This window comes from Argentina silus, assembly GCF_951799395.1.
Source record: "Argentina silus genome assembly, chromosome: 1".
NCBI lineage: Eukaryota > Metazoa > Chordata > Actinopteri > Argentiniformes > Argentinidae > Argentina > Argentina silus.
Window position 1 is genome coordinate 25,790,367 of NC_139655.1, and position 21,815 is coordinate 25,812,181.

Sequence of the window (21,815 nt, forward strand, 5' to 3'; positions counted from 1 at the left end):
ACTGCTTGCCCACGCTCTTAGTCAATGTCACAGATATGGCAGGGATTTCTACTCTGTTTCACAGCTGGAGCTATAGTTAAAGGGGACCTAGTCTCTCATGGTGAGCAACAATATTTATCTTTGTGTGTCTCGCCCTTCCTCCCTCCTTCCCTCCCTCTGTGAGGAAGTACAGTATCTGTTGAAATCGTGGCTGTACTGCTCCCCACAGCATGTTGCTGGCTCTCTCAGGAAGCTCAATTAATCTAGGTGCTCAACTAGTGCAAAGTAGTCAGCCAGCGCAGTGCTGCTCTGAAGCACCCCCAGTTCAGAAAGGAAAGGAGGGGGCTAAAAAGGGAACGTGTCAAAATTCAAAACTCAACGGAGGCGTGGATGATCGACTCCCACTCCACATCCACTCAGTGCGTACCCAGCCCACAAAGCCTGGGCAAATAAAAGGGAAGCTCAGACCAGAGACTTGGTTGTAGTCGCAGCTCAGCTCTCCTCCTAACAAGCGTCTGCAAACTCAGAGAGCAGGACTTCTGGATCACTGAGCAAGAAAGGGAAGTGGCAATATGGGTGCTTTGATGGTCATCTTCTCTCTACAGCCCAAACAAAGGTGTAAGAGGACAGGTAGGCCAAGGGGAGGGAAGGGTTGGGGGGTTGCACTTAAAACTACAATGCCCAAACTACTAATTAGTAAAAGGACATGATAAATGTGAAATAGCATAAAGATGAGAAATGTGAAAGTTGTGCTTTGTTTTAAGTTTAAGAGATGTGTTAGTGTCCATAGTTGTTTTTGTGTGTGTTGCATTGCTCTAGTCTACAGTAGATTGTCTCCGCAGCATGTTATCTAGATGCAACCTGTTTATGGTAGGCTATTTGTATTCCTCAGTCCTCACCTAAAAACATGGCCATTACACATGTGCCTCTAGTTTTTAGGATAATCCTATATATCCATCAGTCCACGCAGAGTTTAGTTAAGCTTTACCCTCTGTATTTTATGAATAATAATTAATTTACTATGTCAGCAAATATAGCACATAGTCCACACGTAATGGCAATCAACATCGGTCATTGAATGTCACTTAAATAACAGGTATAGTCTGTATTTGAGTACTTTCAAATATGTATGAGTGGTCAGTGGAGAGCGATAACTGTCAGAGGTTATATTTAGTTGTCTGGTGCTGTGAGAGAGACAGGATGGATTACTCCTGCCATAAATCATATTTCACTAAAGTATTGTGAAGCGCTTTGAAAGCAAAATGAATGGGGGAGTCTGGTTAACTGTCTCAGGTAATAGATCACACCACAGACATTTTGGTGCACTGCAAGCATATTCCACAGAAACCCAGATAGGTACATGAGATCCAGGCAAACACTGGTTGGATGCTCTAGTGATCTGTCCTGTGTGCCACTGGGTATTGCCTAATTTTAATGAAAATGTGTGGTAATGTTTTGTACAGTTCTATTTTATTCTACTGGAATCCAGTATCTGATTTCAGTGCACAACTTGGATAAAGGGGGACAGTAGTTGGATAGAGGGGGATTATAGGTAGAGATTGGGTGGTCATCTTTAGGGTAGTGGGAAGTGGGGTTCACATTGGTCGTGGGGGAAATGCCTGAAATGTCATGAATACTTCAGCTGTTTTGTAAATATTCAATGTTGATGGTTTTTTAGATCAAAATACTGTGGAGAATTACATTGTTTTATACTTTATAATATTCTATTAAATTAATATATTTTGTATTGCTAGATAGACGACAAATTGTCAACTAAAAAAGATCTGAATCTGTCTATCCAGTCCTGACTTGGCCTGAATAGTAAGAGTTCAGTGCATGCTTGATGTGTAACTTGAGTCTGGCCTGCAGCCACTATTCTTGTCAAGCAATCAGAGAGAGATTGAAGAAAACCTTTGATCTGCATTGGTGATTCACATATAAGTGAGGAGGGAAGAATTTCCTGATTTTTAGACTTGTACTTGAGACAAAATAACCTGGTATTCCCTTTGAAGTAATTAACAAAAGCAAACCTATTTTATTATTCTCTGCAGTACAATCGAACACTATTATACAAAATCAAAAGCGTCACTTTTTTGAGGTTTCAAGACCAGTGGGGAGTGTGAGTGTCCATCGGTACTGTTTACTAAAATATTTGGTTTCAAACAAGTGAGCTGTGTGTTTTTGTATCCATTGCGTAAGTATAGTGTATTTCAGTGTGTGCTTACATTTGTAGTGCATGTGAGTATGCATGAGATGGAAGTTGAGTTCTGATTGAAAAGCCCATAGAACCATCAAGAAGGACACAATGATGAATCGGACCAACTCGTCAGTAAACACACTGGGCTGAAAGACCTGAGTGCCACTCCACTACCCACTCTAATGCCTAGCATTAATTACCAAAACTGCTCTCTCCTTCGTGAAGAGCAGCTGTTTCAGCTAGTGGCCCTACCAACTGTACCGTAAAACTCTAATCCACCCAGACTCACTTAGAGTGTTGAAGTGTTTCATGGTTAAGAGATATGACAACATGGCTGTATGTCAAAATCTCTTGCCAGGGTTGTTTGTGAGTGGGGTTTGTGTAGGAGTACAGTGCACTCAATGCATTACTGTACCTCTCAAAAAGAAACAGCAAAACATCAACAATGACTCAAGCTCCCAATAGGTAAGCAATTGTCTCTCCCGTTAGAGGGGGTTGTTCTAAGCGGATCGTTCTGCTGGCCCAGCTTCAGACCAGGCCTTCTGGTGTTTACAGAACAAAAAGAGACGAGGGCCGACCGACAGGGAGAGCAGCTGTCACTATACCCAGGGTACCCATGCCAGCAACAATCACCCTCAATCCACTACGGGTATACACTATGCCACAGACAGTATGCAGTTTCAATGACACTACAGAGCTGTAAATGAATATTCATGTTGAACATGCAGTAGCCGCTTCCTCAATCCTCCCTGGGATGGACTAAGTACAATCCATAATAATTTCATTTTTATTATTGCTAATATTAGCACTGCATTCATAGCCACACTCTTGAATTGTGATAGATTACATACTGTGGACATTCTTGTCATAAAGCAATTAGGTGATTTTGCCCTAATTTCTGGGTACAACTAATGAATCTATGTAATTGTAAGTCAAACCAGAGAGGTAATAAAACCAAGTGTCTGCACAGCCAATTACCTTTTCACTTAAACAAGGAAAGTCTGAGTAATGTCAGTGTGCAATGTGGCATGACTAGCTTGTATAGTGCCACACACACACTCTCAATTCAACACCAGTTCATTGCTAATCTGAAATACCTTTCAATAGACACTGGCTGGTTCAGCAGCACAACTCTTCAACATTTTCCTTTCATAACTTCAAGTTCACTTAATTAGCCTTTCATAGGGACTTGACTTGCATTTCTAGAACTTTACTAATTCACAAAACAAATCACAGTCCACTTTGAAATAGCAAAGCCATACACATCACAGACAAATCCATAGAGACATGGACATTGTCAAGCCATAGGATCTATTAAAAAAGAGATTACTCTATTCCCATACTTGATGTAATTGAAATACATACTGTATTGTAGATGATTAGAAGCTATCCAATCACTTATATTTACCCCCTGTCTCTTATTTCTAAGAACTGCATGACATCTTGATGCTTATTTTTCAAAGTCACTTTTGAATCATTGCTACAGTATGTTGACAGTTATCAAAATTTGCATTTAAATTGAAACAGCAGGGTCACAGAGGTTGGCTGTCAAGGGTACTTGTGCAACATTGTGTAGCTCTCAGCATGATTTCTGGAATTAATGGCTTCTCTTCTTAGGGTATAGTGACCAATATTAAGAGGGCTTACTTAGACTGGGATTAATGACCAGCAGCCCTCTTAGGGAGGCTCTGCAGCTGCACTAGGAAGTAGGCTCCACAGGACCCTGTAGGTCTGTATCCATGAAATACTATATACCATTTCCTTTTTGTCCCCGTTTGAGTATCTATTTTGAGGGCTGCATTGTGAATATATGTCATAAAAAGGCTCTGAAACTCAAATGTTCACCAGAGACCTAACTAAGCCTATTAAATTCAACAGCTCATGCCAACCAAGTTGTTAGTTTAGATTAATTGTGCTCCCTAAAATAATTGTTGATACCTGTTTTGTTGACATGTACTCATTCCAAAGTCGATTCATGACCAGCTATAAGTGACATTATGACTTTTGCATGTGTCCTAAATCCTGTCAATATTTCAATATTAGAGTTCAATGGTGAATAATCTCCCCATGCAATAAAGTGAAAAGCTTAGGATCTAACTTTTTTTTTTTTTTCAATAGAGCTACATTTAAATACTGTATCTGTCTATCCCTGTTTTTTCCCCTAATGTCCATATGATGGCAGCAAAATCTCACAAACATGCTATGTTTGTTGTTGATAGAAACCTAAATGACTCTGCTAACTGCTGTGTTGAAGAAGTAATTAGCCATTATTTTAGGTATTCACGAACATATTTGGCCACTACAACTGACAAGGAAGATCTACTGGATTTGAAAAGGCAATGGTGATACATAAGACGTCATATGAATTAATCTCTATTCACATTCAGAAACTGAATCATTGTAATTGATATGCAATTGTGGAGTTTTAGACATTGAAAGCTGTCAGATTCAATATTGATTGTACATTAATTCATTAATTGAACCCAATTGAGCTCTGCGGCAGGCAGATTCTCTAGGTACCAGTTAATCTCGTTCCAAGACACTTCTGCCCAATATGCTCGGACGGTCTGGTGCTCCAACGCATGAAACTTGGCCTTAGTTTACCCAATACAAAGATCGGGAAAAACTCCAGATGCATAGTTATTGGCTTTACCTCACAATCATCTCTTACAGCACACCACACGTTTCTGATTCAGAGCCACGCCTCGCAGTTGTGTGATTTGCTCAAATCAAATAATGACATACTTTACTCAGTTAATTCACTCCCATGATTTGAGTCGTTGTTATTTCAGTCTTATATGTGCTGTGCACAATAGCCTGGGGACGAGATTAGGTAGCAGCACAATGCTGTCTGTCTAAGTGTCATGTTTTTTTTACAGGATGAATTCGCTTCTTAAGTCACTGTACCCGAATCCATTACTCTGAGTTACCCAGAGCAAAATCAATACATTTGCAATTAGCCGTATTGCTTTAAAGGCTACAGGCCAGTGGGGCTTTCTTGTGTAATTTCAACAACAAATAGAAGACATTAATTTGTTTTAATGCCTCACAGGGCCTCTGTGCTTTCAATGTTAACTCAATTTGTATACACTCAAGGAAGCCATCTGTCCTATGCTACAGTGTTTTTGTTGTTGTTGTGAGAACATGTCAAGAGTACTTCTTATGAGAACTTATCAGGTGAATGTGTTGGATGTTTGCACAGGCATATGAGGCCAAAACCATTTGAGCTTCCAAAGAGTTGTTATCCTATTTGAGGCATCAGGCATTTGTGTAACTGGTTGGGTGACAGCCAGCATCTTCATTATCTCTTATGTCGGTATTCAATCAAACCTTCAAAATAGTATGAGAAACTGGGCCTATATTGCTGATGAGTGCTCATAGAGTATCAAGAACAATGGGCACTTAGCAGGACTATTGCAAATGCTTCGTGCTTATGGTTTGATGACATCTTAAATGATCATATCCTGTTTTGTTAATGGATAGAAATGACAGAGCTGAAATCTGGAGAAATGGGTTTATGTGGTCTTCCCATAGATAACTCTTAAGTGCCTCCACTTTCGAAGAGGATGGCACAAACCTTCTGCCGAGAGCTATTGCTCTTAGTCCTCCTCTCAATTGTATGCCAAAAGAGAAAAAGGCAGACACAATTTGAAGTGGGGCAGGATAGGAGAGGTTCCGAAGATATACCTCCATTATGCTCTTCCACAATAGCACAGTACATTGTAAGGTTTTAGGTAGGATGAGCGGACCCAGGTGCAGTGCATATGAAGGGAGACAGATGAGTAGGTAGCGGTAACAAACAAAAGGATCTTTACTTAACGTAGAGCAGGCAAAACAGGATACAAACACAAACTTAATACCAAAAACAAAGGGGGAGAAACACAGTCTCCAAAAACCAGAACTTATATACAATAGCTTACGTTTCTCGAAGCGGTCAACAAACGGTGAACACACAGAGAAGAACCAGCGGGGGGTGAAGGGAAGTGAGGGTACATGAAGCAACAGTGACAATTAAACACAGGTGCAGGTGATTAGTCCATAAGTGAGGCGGCACAGTGTGTGGCCGGAGGCAGACATCTAGGGACCGGACTGGGGAGCCCCATCCGTAACAGTGCCCCCCCCCCCCGACGAACGGCTCCTGTCGTTTCACCGTGGCACCAAAGTACTGGAGGCGACAGGCCCCAGAAAGGAGGCGCTGCCTGAAAGGTGAAAGGTGGAGCTGCCCAGGGCAGAGGAGTGGAGTGGGGCGACGCCTGCAACTGGCCCGGTGCTGAGACCGGACCGAAGCCTGCTGGAGCACAATGCGCACCTGCCTCCAGGTGAGACGGCAGCGGCCGATGTGGGCCCGAACGGACATGACCTCTGTCTCCTTCTCCTTCTCCGGGAACAGGGATGCTTGGGAATGGGTAGTGACCGGTGAAGCCCAACAGAGGGTTGGCGGGAGCCTTTGTTTCCGTGTGCCTACCGTGCAGGCGGCCACAAAGGCTCTTGTGTCCATGTGGGATCTTGGGGGACAGGAACGCGGAGGCTGACCATGGTCGTCACAAGGGTTACCCCAACAGAGGAGCTGGCCCGAAGATCTGTCAATGTGCGGATTGTGGGCAACCAGCCAGGGATGGCCGCGGACTAGGGGGCAGTCGGGGGAGTCGACAATGAGGAACTGGATCCATTCCCTATGCCCCTCTCCCACCTGGAGACACACCGGGATTGTGCACCGAGATACCATGCCCCGACCCCAAGGGCCGGCCGTCCAAGGCATGACAGGGATAAGTTCGGGGAGAGTGATCAGCGGAACACCCCACTCTTGGGCCAGGCCTGCATCAAGCAGATTCCCCACCGCTACTGAGTCAATAAGCCCCCGAACCTGACGGGTGCTTTGGGCGCACTGCACCATCAAGGGGAAAAAGGTCAGTGCATCTCCTGGTTTGCTGGGTGACCGTCGACCCGGTAGCACCCCTCCCGTGGCTAGTGAGACCGGTCGTTTCCCTCTGGGCATGCGGGACGCTCTGGGCATGCTCGCTCGCAGTACAGGCAGTGCCCCTCTCGTAGGCGGCGTTGCCTCACCTCCCTGGAGAAACGCATCCCGTGTATATACAATAGCTTACGTTTCTCGAAGCGAGCAACAAATGGTGAACACACAGAGAAGAACCAGCGGGGATTGAAGGGAAGTGAGGGAACATAAAGCAACAGTGACAATTAAACACAGGTGCAGGTGATTAGTCCATAAGTGAGGCGGCACAGTGGGTGGCCGGAGGGAGACACCTAGGGACCGGACTGGGGAGTGCAACCCACATCCGTAACATTGGCAGAATTTTACTTTATTTTTTGCCCTTTGACTGATGATGCGATTTTTGGGTTGAAACAACATACCACGTTAACAATGCACAACTTCATTAGTTGCATCGAACAATATGTTAATTGCTCTATGCAACTAATGTGGTAATGTATGGTTAGATGTGTTTTTCCGGTTGCGGTTGCAAAAGAGCTGGTTAGTTGTTGGTTTTTGTGATCTCTGCATTTCACTCTTAGCTTTAATGAACACAGCAGGAGAGGGCTCAGCTCTGGATCTCTAATTACCTTCATCAACAATCACACACTGCTGGATGATGAACAGTATCAGGCTTGGGGTGAACTGCATGCAGGTGACGCATGTCAGGCTTGCACAGGTCCTGATTACTTACCCAGCAACTATAATCATTTTTTCAAGTTCAGTTTCTAAGGAGATTTATGAATTGATGGGAGATGGAGGAAGGTCTCTTTCATAGTGCCTTCTTCATACAGTCATAAATAGCCATGGACATCTTTTGTATATCTCTACTGTACATCTGGACATGATGGTGCTTCATTTGATAATTTTATGGCATCATTTCTATATCAGCTTTAAAATGTAATCTATCAGTTGGGCTACATGATGTAGGTTTTTTATAAACCACATTAAAGTGCAAGCCCCTCAAAGCTCTACTTTCTGTCCCCTTCTCTAGATTCTAGTGAAGCTCTATTAAACCTCTTTTCACTTACTGGGCACCTATTCTCTGCCATCCCCCACATCTACCTAGCCTAGTCTGTCCTGTCATGTCCAGAGATCACACCAGCCAGCTACACACAAAACCTGCCATCCAGGCCTGGGAGTTATATTTAGAGCGAGCTCAGCTGCCACAAATAAAGACAGGTAACAAATAGCGCCCTAAATGAGCTGGCCTAAAGTGTGCACTGCACAGCGGTTGTTGCCATGGTAAATATCTTTGCTTTTCAAATCCCCCTTGAGCAAGATGAGATGATAGGGGTGTAGGATGGGTGCCATGTATGACAGACTCTGTAGAGGTCCTTGTGCGTTATAATTATAGCTCATATTGTCACCTTTGATTTGATTAGTGTGCAATACAGTCCATACAGCGAATGTTTCTCTAATTCTGTGTTTTTTTAGCAAAACTGTAATGTAATTTTTTTTTGCCAGGCCTCAGAGCTATTGCTCAAGTTGTGTATGAAAACATGCACCAATTAGTTTACTATTATTACCACTTCCCAGTTAATGAAGATGAGCGTTTTTCGTGTGCTTGGATCCTTATGCATCCTCATCAACGTATGACATATGAGGCGTTTGAGTTCTAATCAAGCCCAATACATAATATAGTAAGTGGTTACTGCACTCTCAGACTAATACTGAGGTACAGACCATTTCTTTCAACCCTTTTATTTACTCCAGAATGTATGTATGGAAAGGTGTGTGTCTACTGGATAATGATTACACAATCAGCCTAATCACAGCAAATAGTTAACTGTGTGCTGCATGCATCTTTTTTGTACAGTTGTACAGTATTGTACAGTTACCTATAGTTGCACATTAAGTCACATTAAGTGTTGTGGGCGTAAATGTTCTTTAAATGCCAAAAGAAAATATAATTGTTTTCCTACAGTATGATTTTTTGTTTTCCCCTTGAAAGGTTTCAATATTATATATACAGTATATATATATATATATTTCATATGGGAGGGAGCTCCTTTGTATTTGTGTGAATGCGCTACTAGAACTACTGTATGCTTACCTCATAGAACTGTACACTGAATAACTGTACACCGCACAAATTATTTTGAAAAAAATGTATACAGCTGCTCTTAAATTAATTGGTGCTGACATCTACAATGTATATAACTGTATTACTGTAGCAACATGTTTATGCATCCATCCACACCTGAGCAGGGGGAGATGGTTAGGGTTGTGTACTGTTATCCTATTCATAGTAGTAACCTTTGGACTGGAATGGGATTGGAGCCTCAGGGTCCAGAAAGTAGGTTTTCTGTGATCTTCCAGCACTGAGGGTGATTTGTTGTTCAGTCTCTTCAGAGCATTGGTGTGACACTGCGGGGGAAAGGTAACGAAGAGCCTAGTAATCCAGACAGCTCCCAACTCTAGACAGCAACAACCTCTGGCAACTTGTGGCACTCCCTTTCTTACAATTTTTTCTCACCCCTTGTTATCCCTGTGTCACTGTACCCCCCCACCCTTTCTCTCTCTCATGGTCCTCTCCTTTTCTCACGGTCTCTGTGTTTTCACCCTCTCTCTTGCCATCTCATTTGTCCCCCTCCCCTTTTTCCTCACCTACCCCCTCCTTCTACTAGCTCTCTCACACCCCTCTCTCTCTCCCTCTCTCTCTCTCTCTCTCTCTCTCTCTCTCCCTCTCTCACACCCCTCTCTCTCTCTCTCTCTCTCTCTCTCTCTCTCTCTTGCCCGTCTCGTGTCAGCCAGAGATGTTGTCTCTCTAAGTGTTAAATGGCCTGTGGTCATGCAGTGAGCTCTGTGTCTGTGGTCATGGGCAGCCCATGACCAGGCTGACACTATCACCATGAACTTGGAGGGTCTGGAGATGATCGCTGTGCTGGTGGTGGTGGTGCTCTTTGTCAAGGTTCTGGAACAGTTTGGACTTTTAGAAGCCAATTACGACGGTAAGAAAAGGGCGACTCTTCACCTTTAGGTTTTCTTTGAGCTGTTGAGGTTGTTCTGTGTAACTTCTAGGGACGGGCATTATTGTTTGTTGCTCGACTCTGAGCTTGTTGAATGTCACCCCATGTGTGGGGTCTCATTATTAATGGAATTATTCAAATCTATGTTTTGGATGTGTCTTTTGCTCCTCATCTCCAACCTGATTGAGCTCATAAGGTCTCTTTCCAAGGTTGCATACAGAACAACATTAATGAAGAAATGTAAACAAAGATTTAAAAATGTCACTCTGAAGTGCTATGATGTTTCACTTGTGTGATGATTTCAGTTATAGTTACTTTATGTATGCATCTTGAGAAACACAATCAACAGGTCAGGGATTTCTGTAAGCACATTCTAAACCATTGTTGCCTTCCTTAAAATGATTTCCTTTTGCCATGGATGGTGCTCTCTAAGCTCTTGCTCTCATTACGACCTTGCTTTGTCAGTTATTCTAAGTTCTGCTTCACTTGCCATTCACATTTCCGGTCAAAGTACGAGTGTGAGAAAAAGACTGCACTTTAAGATACAGTATGACCTCATATCACCACTCAGAAAAGGTCTTATCTGCAAAAATAAATGAGAAAATGTTCAAACATTCTGAGTGTTTGCCTCTTACACACCTGCATATAATTGAATTGGAACCATACTCAGCATTGCCTTTATTTTCTAAATACTTTTGCAAAAAGAATGATACACTGACTTAATTCTTGAACAAAATCTTCTGTAGTTAGTATCTTCAACCTGTTTGCTATTCCTGTTGCTACCACTGTTGGCTTTTGGTGATTGGTCATTCAACAATATAATCATGTATTATTCATGGCTGGAAATGTAGTTATCCAGCATTATGCCTTTATTGTTTTAGTTACAGACGTTTGCATGCTAGCTGTCCCCATTGTAACTGTCATTCATGGCCTTCATTTAAGGCAGATGTTAGTGATGCTGTCCTCTTGAAGAATATCTTTCCCTAACACCCTCTTTGATGATTGATTGATTGATTGAGTTTTAATTGAATTTGATTGGATGTGAAAACGACTGTATGTGGGAGGGCTAACACAATTACCCAAATGAGAGGCAGACGGCTCCTGACTGTATAACCTCATTGTAGCAGGAAATTAACTTTCCTCAAGAACATGGGACTTAAACAAAACTGTGAATATCATGGTAGTTATAGGCCTTATTGGCAGTCTATTATGTTACTTTGTATACTCCCATATAACATGCACACATTGTCACAAGGTGGGCACCTGGGGGCCCACTGTGCATATAGATTCTAAGCATTCTAAGCATCTTGCGGGGCCCAAACAATAATAAATTCCCTTTTCCACAAAGCACTACTAAAGGGTAGCAATGCAACTATGTGGTAGGTTAGGCAATATTATGTTACACAGAAGGTCTGAGGAACCAAACGACAGCACACAGAGAGGGTAGATAAAGCCTGAAGGCGTATTTAATAATAAAGGGAAAAGGGTAGGGGAGAGAAGGATAATCCAAATGAGAGTAGTCCCGGGTCGGTCCAGGGTTCGGCAGGCAGGCAGGTAGTCAGACGAGCAGGGGTTCGGCAGGCAGGCGGGTAGTCAGAGGAGCAGGGGTCGGGCAGGCAGGTGGGTAGTCAGACAGGAATGGGATAGGTCCGTGGAAGGTAGACAAGGGGATCACAGGAGAACGCGGTGAAACACAAAACAAACACTGGAAACACGGGAGGATATGAAAAGGCTGGAAGCGTATGTGATACTCAAAGAGTTACCATGGGACACAGTACGATCTGGCACTGGAGTGAAGATCGGGCAGGGTTCTTATAGGGTGGTGATTGCAGATGTTTCGCAGGTGTGCTGAGTGGGGACAGGGAACAGGTGTGCTGTCGACTGGGAGGTGGACGCTCCAGCGATGATCGCCGGGGCCTCAAGGTGGTGCCAGAGGGCTGGTTAGGAGGGGGAACCGTAACATATTAGGCATTAACTGTGTAGTTTTTACTCTAAGTGGTTAAGGTTAGGGTTTGGGTGAACTTAGTAATCAATTGAATTTAATTGTAGTCTAAACCCTGATTAGCAACCATTACCATTAGCAACAAGAATTACCAAACACGTCAAGTCTTGGTTATACGCCTGCTCTCCAACCCCAACCTTCCACAAAGCAAGCCGATCTTCCTTTTGTAGCCCTCTGCCGGTCTACAAGCACAGACTCCAGGCTGCCTTTTTGGAAACAAAGCTTGAACTTGAGCCCATTGACAATTGCAGTAGCTGGAGTGTTTTTATGTTCTAAAAGTGTGAATCTAATATTGAGGAGCTGGAGCATTGTGGCACCAAGACCACCTGTTATTTACATGCTCTAACAATCTGTTCAGAATGTGACGCTGTTCGCCTTGTGTTCAATAGTGTGAAATAAGTAGCCACTTACAGACCCAAGTCATGTATTAATGTTGCTTCAATCAAACCAGTAATATCCAGCCCTCTGATTGGCTGTAATATCGAGCCCTCTGATTGGCTCTAATAAGGCGCTGTTCTCCCTACCTCTAGATTGCAGGAGAGGCTGTAGAATGAGGGATGTAGGAAGCACAGTTGGTTTGATGAGTGAGAGAAAAAAGAGAGAGAGAGACACTCTAACACTCTCTCTACCTCTCTCTCCCCCCCCCCCCCCCCCTTCTGCTGAGGTAATCAGCAGTGATGTGGAAGCTACTCAGAAAATGCAGTTAATCAAATTACCAATTACTATAAAAAAAATGTAAGAAGTTAAATTACACCAAAGCTACCCTTGAGAGAAATATAGTTTGTCAAACTAAAGCTACTTTGAAAAAGTAGTTTAATATATTGAATATACTTCATGAAATTATACAAAATTAAGAAACATGACTGCAAGAACAGATCACTCTGTGTTAACAGGATGTGTAATTTATTACACAAAGAGGCAAATTGTTGAAACACTTTGTAGAACAGGTTTCTAGGCCAATAACAAATGTTGTCCTTATCTGACACTGAAATGCTGCTCACATGCAACACACAGGCCTGTGTTTGTTAGCAATGATAGTGCAGTGGACCCAAGTGCGGAGAAATACTTTACGGAGAGCGTAAAGTCATATCAAAGAATGTTTTAATAAGATAACTGGGGCACGGCACACAAACACTGGGGGAAAAGGGTAAAATAAAGGTGGAGAAACCCAAGCTCCGTTAACAAAAGTACGCACTTAACAAGTGGAATAAACGTGAACTTAAGAAATACTAGTCTCGAACTAGGGCAACGGTGTAAACAACTGGAATCACGGAACCGATGGGCAGACAGGGTACTCACAAACATACAGGGAGAATCTCCACCAAAAACATGGGGAATACAGGCTATATATAACAAACACGAGACAGAATACACAGGTGATATGATCAATGGTAGATTGGGAGAGCACTGGCCCTGGACCGCCAGAGGAGGGCACCAGAATCACCAGACAGCAACCTCAGGCGTGACAGTGTTGGATTTAAAGAATAAGTATTTGTAGAACTAAATTATGTCTTGGTCTTTTAATCTTGCTATTTGTAGAACTAAATTATGTCTTGGTAATCTTGCTGCAATGTATCCTTTTCCTCAGATTGTGATGGATGTATCCTCTGATTATAAAAAAGGACACATTTAAAACATAGGCAAATAATTATAATAATAATTTAAAAAAGGATTTCCATATCTATATACTAATTCTAAAATAGCCTAGTGTCCTTTGAACTTGAGGACGGTACAGTGTATATACCTGTCCATGCACCAACCTCACCAAGTCAATTTCCTGTATGTGTAAATATACTTGGCCAAATAAAAGAATTCTGATTCTGATTCTGATCTTGTATGTTAGGCTCCATACAGTATAATGTTATATAATTATAATATATTTCCACCAGTTGGCAGTAAACTAGACAGGGTACTGAAGAGCTCAGTGACTTTCTGTCATAGGATGCCACCTTTCCAACAACTCAGTTCGTAAAATTTCTGCCCTGCTAGAGCTTCCCCAGGCAACTGTAAGTGCTGTTATTGTGAAGTGGAAATGTCTAGGAGCAACAACAGCTCAGCCGCGAAGCTGTAGGACACACAAGCTCACAGAACAGGACGACCGAGTGCTGAAGCATGTAAAAATTGTCCGTCCTCGGTTGCAACATTCACTTCCAAACTGCCTCTGGAAGCAACGTCAGCACAAGAACTGTTCGTCGGGAGCTTCCTGAAATGGGTTTCCATGGCCGAGCAGCCACACACAAGCCTAACATCACCATGTGCAATGGTGCCAACCGTCGGCTGAAGTGGTGTAAAGCACACTGCCATTGGACTCTGGAGCAGTGGAAACGCATTTTCTGGAGTGATGAATCACGCTTCTTTATCTGGCAGTCTAACGGACGAATCTGGTTTTGGCGGATGCCAGGAGAATGCTACCTGCCCGAATGCATAGTGCCAACTGTAAAGTTTGGTGGAGGAGGAATAATGGTCTTGGGCTGTTTTTCATGGTTTGGGCTAGGCCCCTTAGTTCCAGTGAAGGGAAATCTTAATGCTACAGCATACAATGTCATTCTAGAGCATTGTATGCTTCCAACTTTGTGGCAACAGTTTGGGGAAGGCCCTTTCCTGTTTCAGCCCCAATGCACAAAGCGAGGTCCATAATGACATGGTTTGCCAAGTTTGGTGTGGAAGAACTTCACTGGCCTGCACAGAGCCCTGACCTCAACCCCATCAAACACCTTTGGGATGAATTGGAACGTCGACTGCGAGCCAGGCCTTCTCGCCCAACATCAGTGCCTGACTTCACTAATGCTCTTGTGGCTGAATGGGAACAAATCCCCGCCATGTTCCAAAATCTAGTGGAAAGCCTTCCCAAGAGTGGAGGCTGTTATAGCAGCAAAGGGGGGACCAACTCCATATTAATGTCCATGGTTTTGGAATGAGATGTTCAACAAGCACATGAGTGTGATGTTCAGGTGTCCACATACTTTTGGCCATGTAGTGTAGGCCTGTATTACACCTCTTGTAATCTATTAGTTATTCTAATAAAAATGTATTTCATAAGATAGCTGTACACAATCGCTCCTTATGCAATTTATTCCGACAATACATTCAATTACAGAGAAGTGTTTATGCATATTTCTGCTCCATTTAGGATTTATAGACAATCTAGGACTACCAACTCTCATCCAAATCTTGCAAGCTCCCTTATTCCATTAGCTAACAATTGCCATTTGAGTCTAAATGACATTGATATTTGCTTGCTAGGCGAGCCAGAGTCAAACATATGGCTACCGGATAGCTATGAGACGTCTACTGTACTGGGCAGCTAGCTAGCTAGCAAACAAACTTACCTTGCTATTTGTTCTTATCGATATTTGAAGTTTGTTTTTTACATCTTTGCTGTGGAAAGTGTATTAACTTTGGGTTTGTACAGCTCACATGTGAACACATAAGTCTTTTCGGTGGAATTGGTTAGTTTCATAAATGTGCTTAAGTATGGCCACAGTGTTTCTGTGATGTTTTGGTCCTGGTCCATACTGTACTGCAACAAAACAGTTTGTGTTACAGAAGAAGGCGCGCAACTGAGTTAAATCACAAGACTATTGTAACAGCCAAGTGAGTTAACTCTCTTGTTGTGGCTAGCGCGGCCGGTTTGTAAGCGGAAGGTTGCGAGTTCGATACCCGCTTAAGGCAAGCTACTCTACCCCGCCGTTCGTTACATTGGTGTCAGAAGTGGGATGGCGCCCCTGAGGCCATCGGAGAGGCGTGTCCACGTGAGAGACTTGTATAGTGAAGCGTGAGGGCACGCTCTCCCGAACGGAGGGGATAGTGTAACGACCCTGTGTAAGGCCCGTTAGCAGCTCCGCCAAGTGAGTTAACTCTCTTGGTGTTGTGGCTAGCGCGGCCGGTTTGTAAGCGGAAGGTTGCGAGTTCGATACCCGCTTAAGGCAAGCTGCTCTACCCCGCCGTTCGTTACACTATTGAGTCAAGAGAGAGAGAGTGAGGTGCAACCAGGTGGAAAGATGGCGGTGGTAGGGTATTTTGAAGTCCAAGTGCTGGATAGTACACTGTCATTCACAACTTGTTTGAAGTCGATTTGATAATTTATACTCAAAATCGTTGTTAATCCAACAGCTCTTTTCAGAGCCACATCAACAGCTCTTTTCAGAGCCACCATCTTGTCAAAAAGCAAGCCCACGTAATAATAATAATAATAATAATAAGTATGTTGAAGAACAATAGTTGGACTTGCTTAAGGAAGCCCATCTAATAAGTATGTCGAAGAACAATAGTTGGACTTGCTTAAGGAAGCCCATCTAATAAGTATGTCGAAGAACAATAGTTGGACTTGCTGAAGCAAGCCCACCTAATGCTCGCCCATTGGAATGTTTTGCACAGAGACCTCTCAAGAACCAGCAAACAAACCACTTGGGAGACAATATCGACATTGACAGGGTGCTTGACTATGTACTATTTACATACGCCCTTGTGAATCTGTAAATGTTGTGTTTAGGCTTTGCAGTCAATGTTCCGTGTATTTGCTTCCAAGTTGGAGATACACAGAAATACAATTATTAACAATTAATTAACATAAATTAATATTATGCAGCATTAAGTGTATACTAAAACATTATAGAAAAACCTAATGGAGGTATTACAGTACATAACAAAGTAGGAGCAGTGTTAAAGTATGTTTTAGTTACTGTAGACTTTTACAGTCCTAGGCAGAAAAAGAGGATCTGCTATACAATCATAATTGGCACGATTATACGCTATGTTATAGATAATATTTATAACATTTTGTAACCAGAATATTTAAATATATAAAGAACGTAACAAGCCCAACATAAAATTGAAATTGGGGTGCTTTTCCTCCCACTGTGATACTCTCCTACTTAGGGTTTAAAAATAGACATGCGACACAGTCAGACGCAAATTACTCCATCCAGTTTAGGCACACCGCCTCCTGTTCAGAGTAGTGACAGTGAGTGACGGTGGAGTGCCATCGCAGCACTACGACGTGACAGCTGATAAGAGCAGCCCTTGAAATGGCAGTTTTGAGATTACCCCCCATGGAGGGTGTTTCTTCATTAACCAGGATTTTTAACAGCTGGTATCATCCATTTGGGGTTACAAACAGTGACAACCACACCCTTTGCTACAATGTGTGAACATGTTTTGCTTCCCTCTCTCTATTTGGCATATATAATAGACATTGATCATGTTAAAGGAATTACTGTAGGAAGGAAATACAGTACATGCTCCATGTACAGCTCACATTCTATAATGATGTAGTATAGAAGAGAACAACACATTTTAAAGTGAACTTGTTTTGTTCAAAGTGTGTTTTCATTGTTAAGGAACAATGAGAGGGGTATGATGTATTTATCTTTACACTTTCAGTTAATAAATTCTTAGTCATATTGACATTTTTGGGCTTTGATTTTGAAACACTGATCTTTGAAAGTAGTTTTTACAGTATGTTTTTATTGGAGTTCACAAATAGACTTCTGTGTGATAAAAGCTCACAACATGTGTATCAAGCATACAGCATCAACATAGCAGCATTATTTATAGTCTCCATTGATGCTGTTGATGTCATCATAGTACAATGGTGAGCTGTAGCCACATTATTTGAAAGTGGAACATTAGATGAGGTCAGTGGCCTCCTGAGTCTCACCTGCAACCACTCTGGGGACCTAAAGTGGAAGATGGAGAAGTGCTGAGTTTATCTGTATGAATCCTGCTCTTTTTATGCCACCAATCTGTCACCTGTCACTCTGCAGTGCACCGCTAGTCTAGCTATCTGGTCCCCATATAGATACGGAACCGTGTTGCAGGCCTATGCAGTGTGACTTGGTCACAGAAACTAAGTGCCTACTGCCCACACTCCTCTGCACCCAGTTATGGCCTTGATTGCTGGGTTAATGCTATGTGAGATGCCTGGGATGACTGATGCCACCCCATTGAAGTTGATATTTAAATGTAAGTTTTAAGGATCGGGTTAATATTAGGTAAGTGTTATGGTTACGGTAAGAGTTGGGGTTAAGGTTAGGGTTAGGGTTTAGGGTAGGTCCTTCCAAGGATTCCATTTACCATTTAACTTGACTATCATGCTGGGATTTAGATTAAAACATAAAATGTGCCACCAGAGGGAGCCATAGGCTGTGTCAGCCCTAACAGACCTGTTACTCTTGCATTGATGTAATATGCAACTAGAAGTCAAGTGTTCTGTAGAGCAAAGGCAAACACAATCAAAGCCATCAGAGAACTGTGGCATAGTGTTTTTCTTGAAAGACATTACTGAAAGCAGATGGAAACAGAATAAATCAGAATGGATAAATCACCTTATCCATAAATAACCATCCAAAAGCAATGTGAGTGAGTGGCTTTGTTGTTTTATTTATGAGTTTCATATTTTGCCACTTCAATGGATTATAATTTACAATTATTTGGAGCAGCTGAATCACCTTTTGAACAAACTGCTGCATTTTAATGAATATTTTATTCGTGGAATTACTCGGGTTATGTTATTCAAAACACACTTAGTAGCCGACTGCACATTTGTTACGGATATAGTCCTCCTTTTATTCTCAAGGCATTTGTCATTTATTCATATTAGTGATCTCCCTTGCACTTTTATTAGATTCTGGGAAGAAACAACTTTGTATCGCTCAGTAGAGAAGCATAAGGTGGGTGCGTGACAAACTATACAATGTATTATGATTATGGTAATGGATTGGAATATCAGACAGCTGGAATGGCAGGCGTATTGTCATTCTACAGATCTTAACTTTGGATTATGCTGCTGTAAGCAGCCTCTCCACAGGCATTAGTAGTACAGTATCATCCATCATCGTGTAACTATAGGATCTGCATCAAGTCAATGTGATTTGCTCCTCCATATACACTGCTGTAATTTGTTTTATGTTGTTCATAGATAACTTTTTAATAGAAGAGATGGAACTCTGTCACTATGTTAGTGATGGAAACACATTTTATACTGCTACTGCTTAAGAATGTAGACAGTTCCAGAGTAAGATTCATCTTCAAACTCTTTGGCTGTGGGCCTCGTAATGGGACTCCATGGATCAGACTGTAATTTCACTAACACTTCAAATGATCATAAAGCCTTTTCAGTATATCAAATAGACAATGTTCAAAAATGACAATGTAAATGAAATGGTGAAGCTTTCAAGTTCTCCTTGAACACAAACAATTTACAGGGGACAATGGTGGAGTTAGAGGTGACCTGTTCCTGTCTATATTTGCTCGGACTCTCTCTATACTTATCTCATGACAGACCTTCTCCCAGTGTAAGTGTAACCGAATTGAAACAGTGATAAACTCACTCCTCACAAGTTAAAATACCCCCACGGCCCCATCCGCGCCATAAATTTCTTGCTTTTCGGTGGCATAGCTGCTTACCATACAATTACTTCCATCGGGTATTCAGGAAATGCCATTCACGTGTGTTGACAATTCAGAGGTTACAGGTTTGAGACTTGTGTTGAGCCACTCGGAGTGCGAGGCTACTGTATGCAACAACTTGAGGTTGGTCACATAAGCTCGTTTATGACGGGGGTCTTTCTCTAATCTTGGCTGTGTAGAATACTCTATTCAACATCTCTTTGTTCATCCCAATTAGATGGATCTATTCATTGGCCCGTGAACAGAAGTTCCCCAGCGCTTTAAAGAACCCATTTTAGACCAGGACTTTGAAAGTGCTCCATCCATTGAAAGGATTGTGTTTCCCTAGCAACTCTTGTGTAAGACTAGAGCGTGAGGCTAGGAGGCAAGGACAGAGCCAAATAAAGTGTATTTTTAAGCCATGACAACAACTTTTTAACAATTAAATGACCACACAAAATGTTTCTCCACACTTCAATGATATGAAAAGACTAAAGTAAAAGTTGCTCATCCACATCATTTTGGTGTGAGTGGAGTTTTTGTGGAGTTTTTGTCTTGCCCTCCCACAAATTCTAAAAAATAGACTAATTCTCCTTATTAAGAAAAATGGCTTTGGTTCGAGAATAAGTAGTGTATATGACTACTACCAAGTGAAGAAAGACACATATTGCACATCAGAAGAGCCATTGGTAATGTTTCCAATTGTGTTCTCTCCCCTGTATTCTTACTGTCACAGCTATATTTTTAAAGTGGTTGCATTGCAAGAACATAATGGACAGATTTTCTCAAAATATGTAATCTTCATTTTGTGTTTCCCTTTTGTTTACCTCCACACATTCATGCAAACGCCTTTGAATATGGGTGTGGTACACTTCTGGAGGAAATGTCATGACGAAGATCCTTTTAGGATCTAAATGTGTCTGTCTTAGTTTGTTTGCGTCATTACCTATTAAAAACCATCTAAGTTAGAGATGGTCTACTACACAATACTGTGAAATACTACTATCAATAATGATGCCGTGTCTTGTCACAAGCATGAACATGGGGTGATTTACGGATCTGCTGTTTCCATGGTGATTAATGGTAAGGGGTTAATTGACTCTGTACCTACTGGCTCTCATTGTTGGGAAATGTGTGTGTGTTAGCACAATGGGTTATACAATGGGTTGATGAAATCAAGCATTGTGATTATCCGAAAAGCCCGAAAAGCCTTCCAGCCGTTCTGATATCCACCATACAGCACGTTTACCTCATCACTTTCACTTGCAAAATGTATACATACACCATGCACCACTTACGGATATTGTAGCTTTTAAAAAAAATGTTTGTAATAATGAAAATGTTTCTAGACCAATGAAAGGATTCTGACAATATTGGATCATGCATGCTTGTTTTTGTTATCCTTATTCTGCTACACTACTCAAAAACCGAACTGGCTAGCTAACTCTGCACCTAGGTGACAACCTACCAACCCCTACACCCCGACCCCCCCCCCCCCCCCCCACCGGACAATTGCACTACTCTTACCCTATAGTATTACTATAAACTGTACATACTGCATCCTCTCACTGTACACACTGCTCTTACTCCATACCACTGCTCTTCTGTACATGTCTGTCTATACTGTCTATACTGTTCATAATCTGTCTATACTGTTCATAATGCACATATCCTTATATTTTTCTTTTAATACTACTGTTAATACACTGCACATATCTGTACATACCTGTTTATACTGTTCATACGGCACTCCATATTTATTCTGCTATTTACTCTAATGTTACTGTTAATACATATATACTGCTAGGCTGCATTGCCTATACAGCTCATATGCTGCTTACACTGTTCATACTGCATCCTATTTATTCTGCTTATAATGCTACTACTAATTCAGATACTGCTTACACTACACTACTTATACTATACTGCACTACTTATACTGCTCATATACTGCCCTACCTATATATACTGTTCACACTGCACTTTCTGCTTTTTTGCACTTCTGGTTAGACGCTAACTGCATTTCGTTGTCTCTGTACTTGTACTCTGCACAATGACAATAAAGTTGAATCTAGTCTAATCTAATCTAATCTACCTTTTTATAAACCAACCAGGTAGATGTGTTTAATGGGTTGCCATACCAATTATGTTAGACCATGCATTCCAGAACTATCAACTAACCTGCGTCCCTAACTATGGTAATAGGTTTATGAACTACTTTTATAAGCGGAGGGCATAAACCAATAAAATATATAATGAAAAAAACCCACCAGCACCATTGTTTGTTGT

The 21,815-nt window shown here is 41.9% G+C and overlaps 1 protein-coding gene across 4 annotated transcripts in view; it reads left to right on the forward strand.

Annotated features, from left to right (window-relative positions):
* kcnip4a (potassium voltage-gated channel interacting protein 4a) overlaps positions 1–21,815 on the forward strand; it is a gene marked incomplete at both ends in the record, with an annotated part of 134,540 nt that overhangs the window by 72,554 nt on the left and 40,171 nt on the right. The window contains one exon of one of the 4 annotated variants that reach the window (XM_083666710.1): positions 10,018–10,117. The exons of the other annotated variants lie outside the window; for them this stretch is intronic. Within the exon in view, the coding sequence (XP_083522836.1) occupies positions 10,018–10,117 (100 nt within the window). Of the gene's footprint in view, positions 1–10,017; positions 10,118–21,815 lie in introns of those variants that run through there. 4 annotated transcript variants of the gene reach the window in all.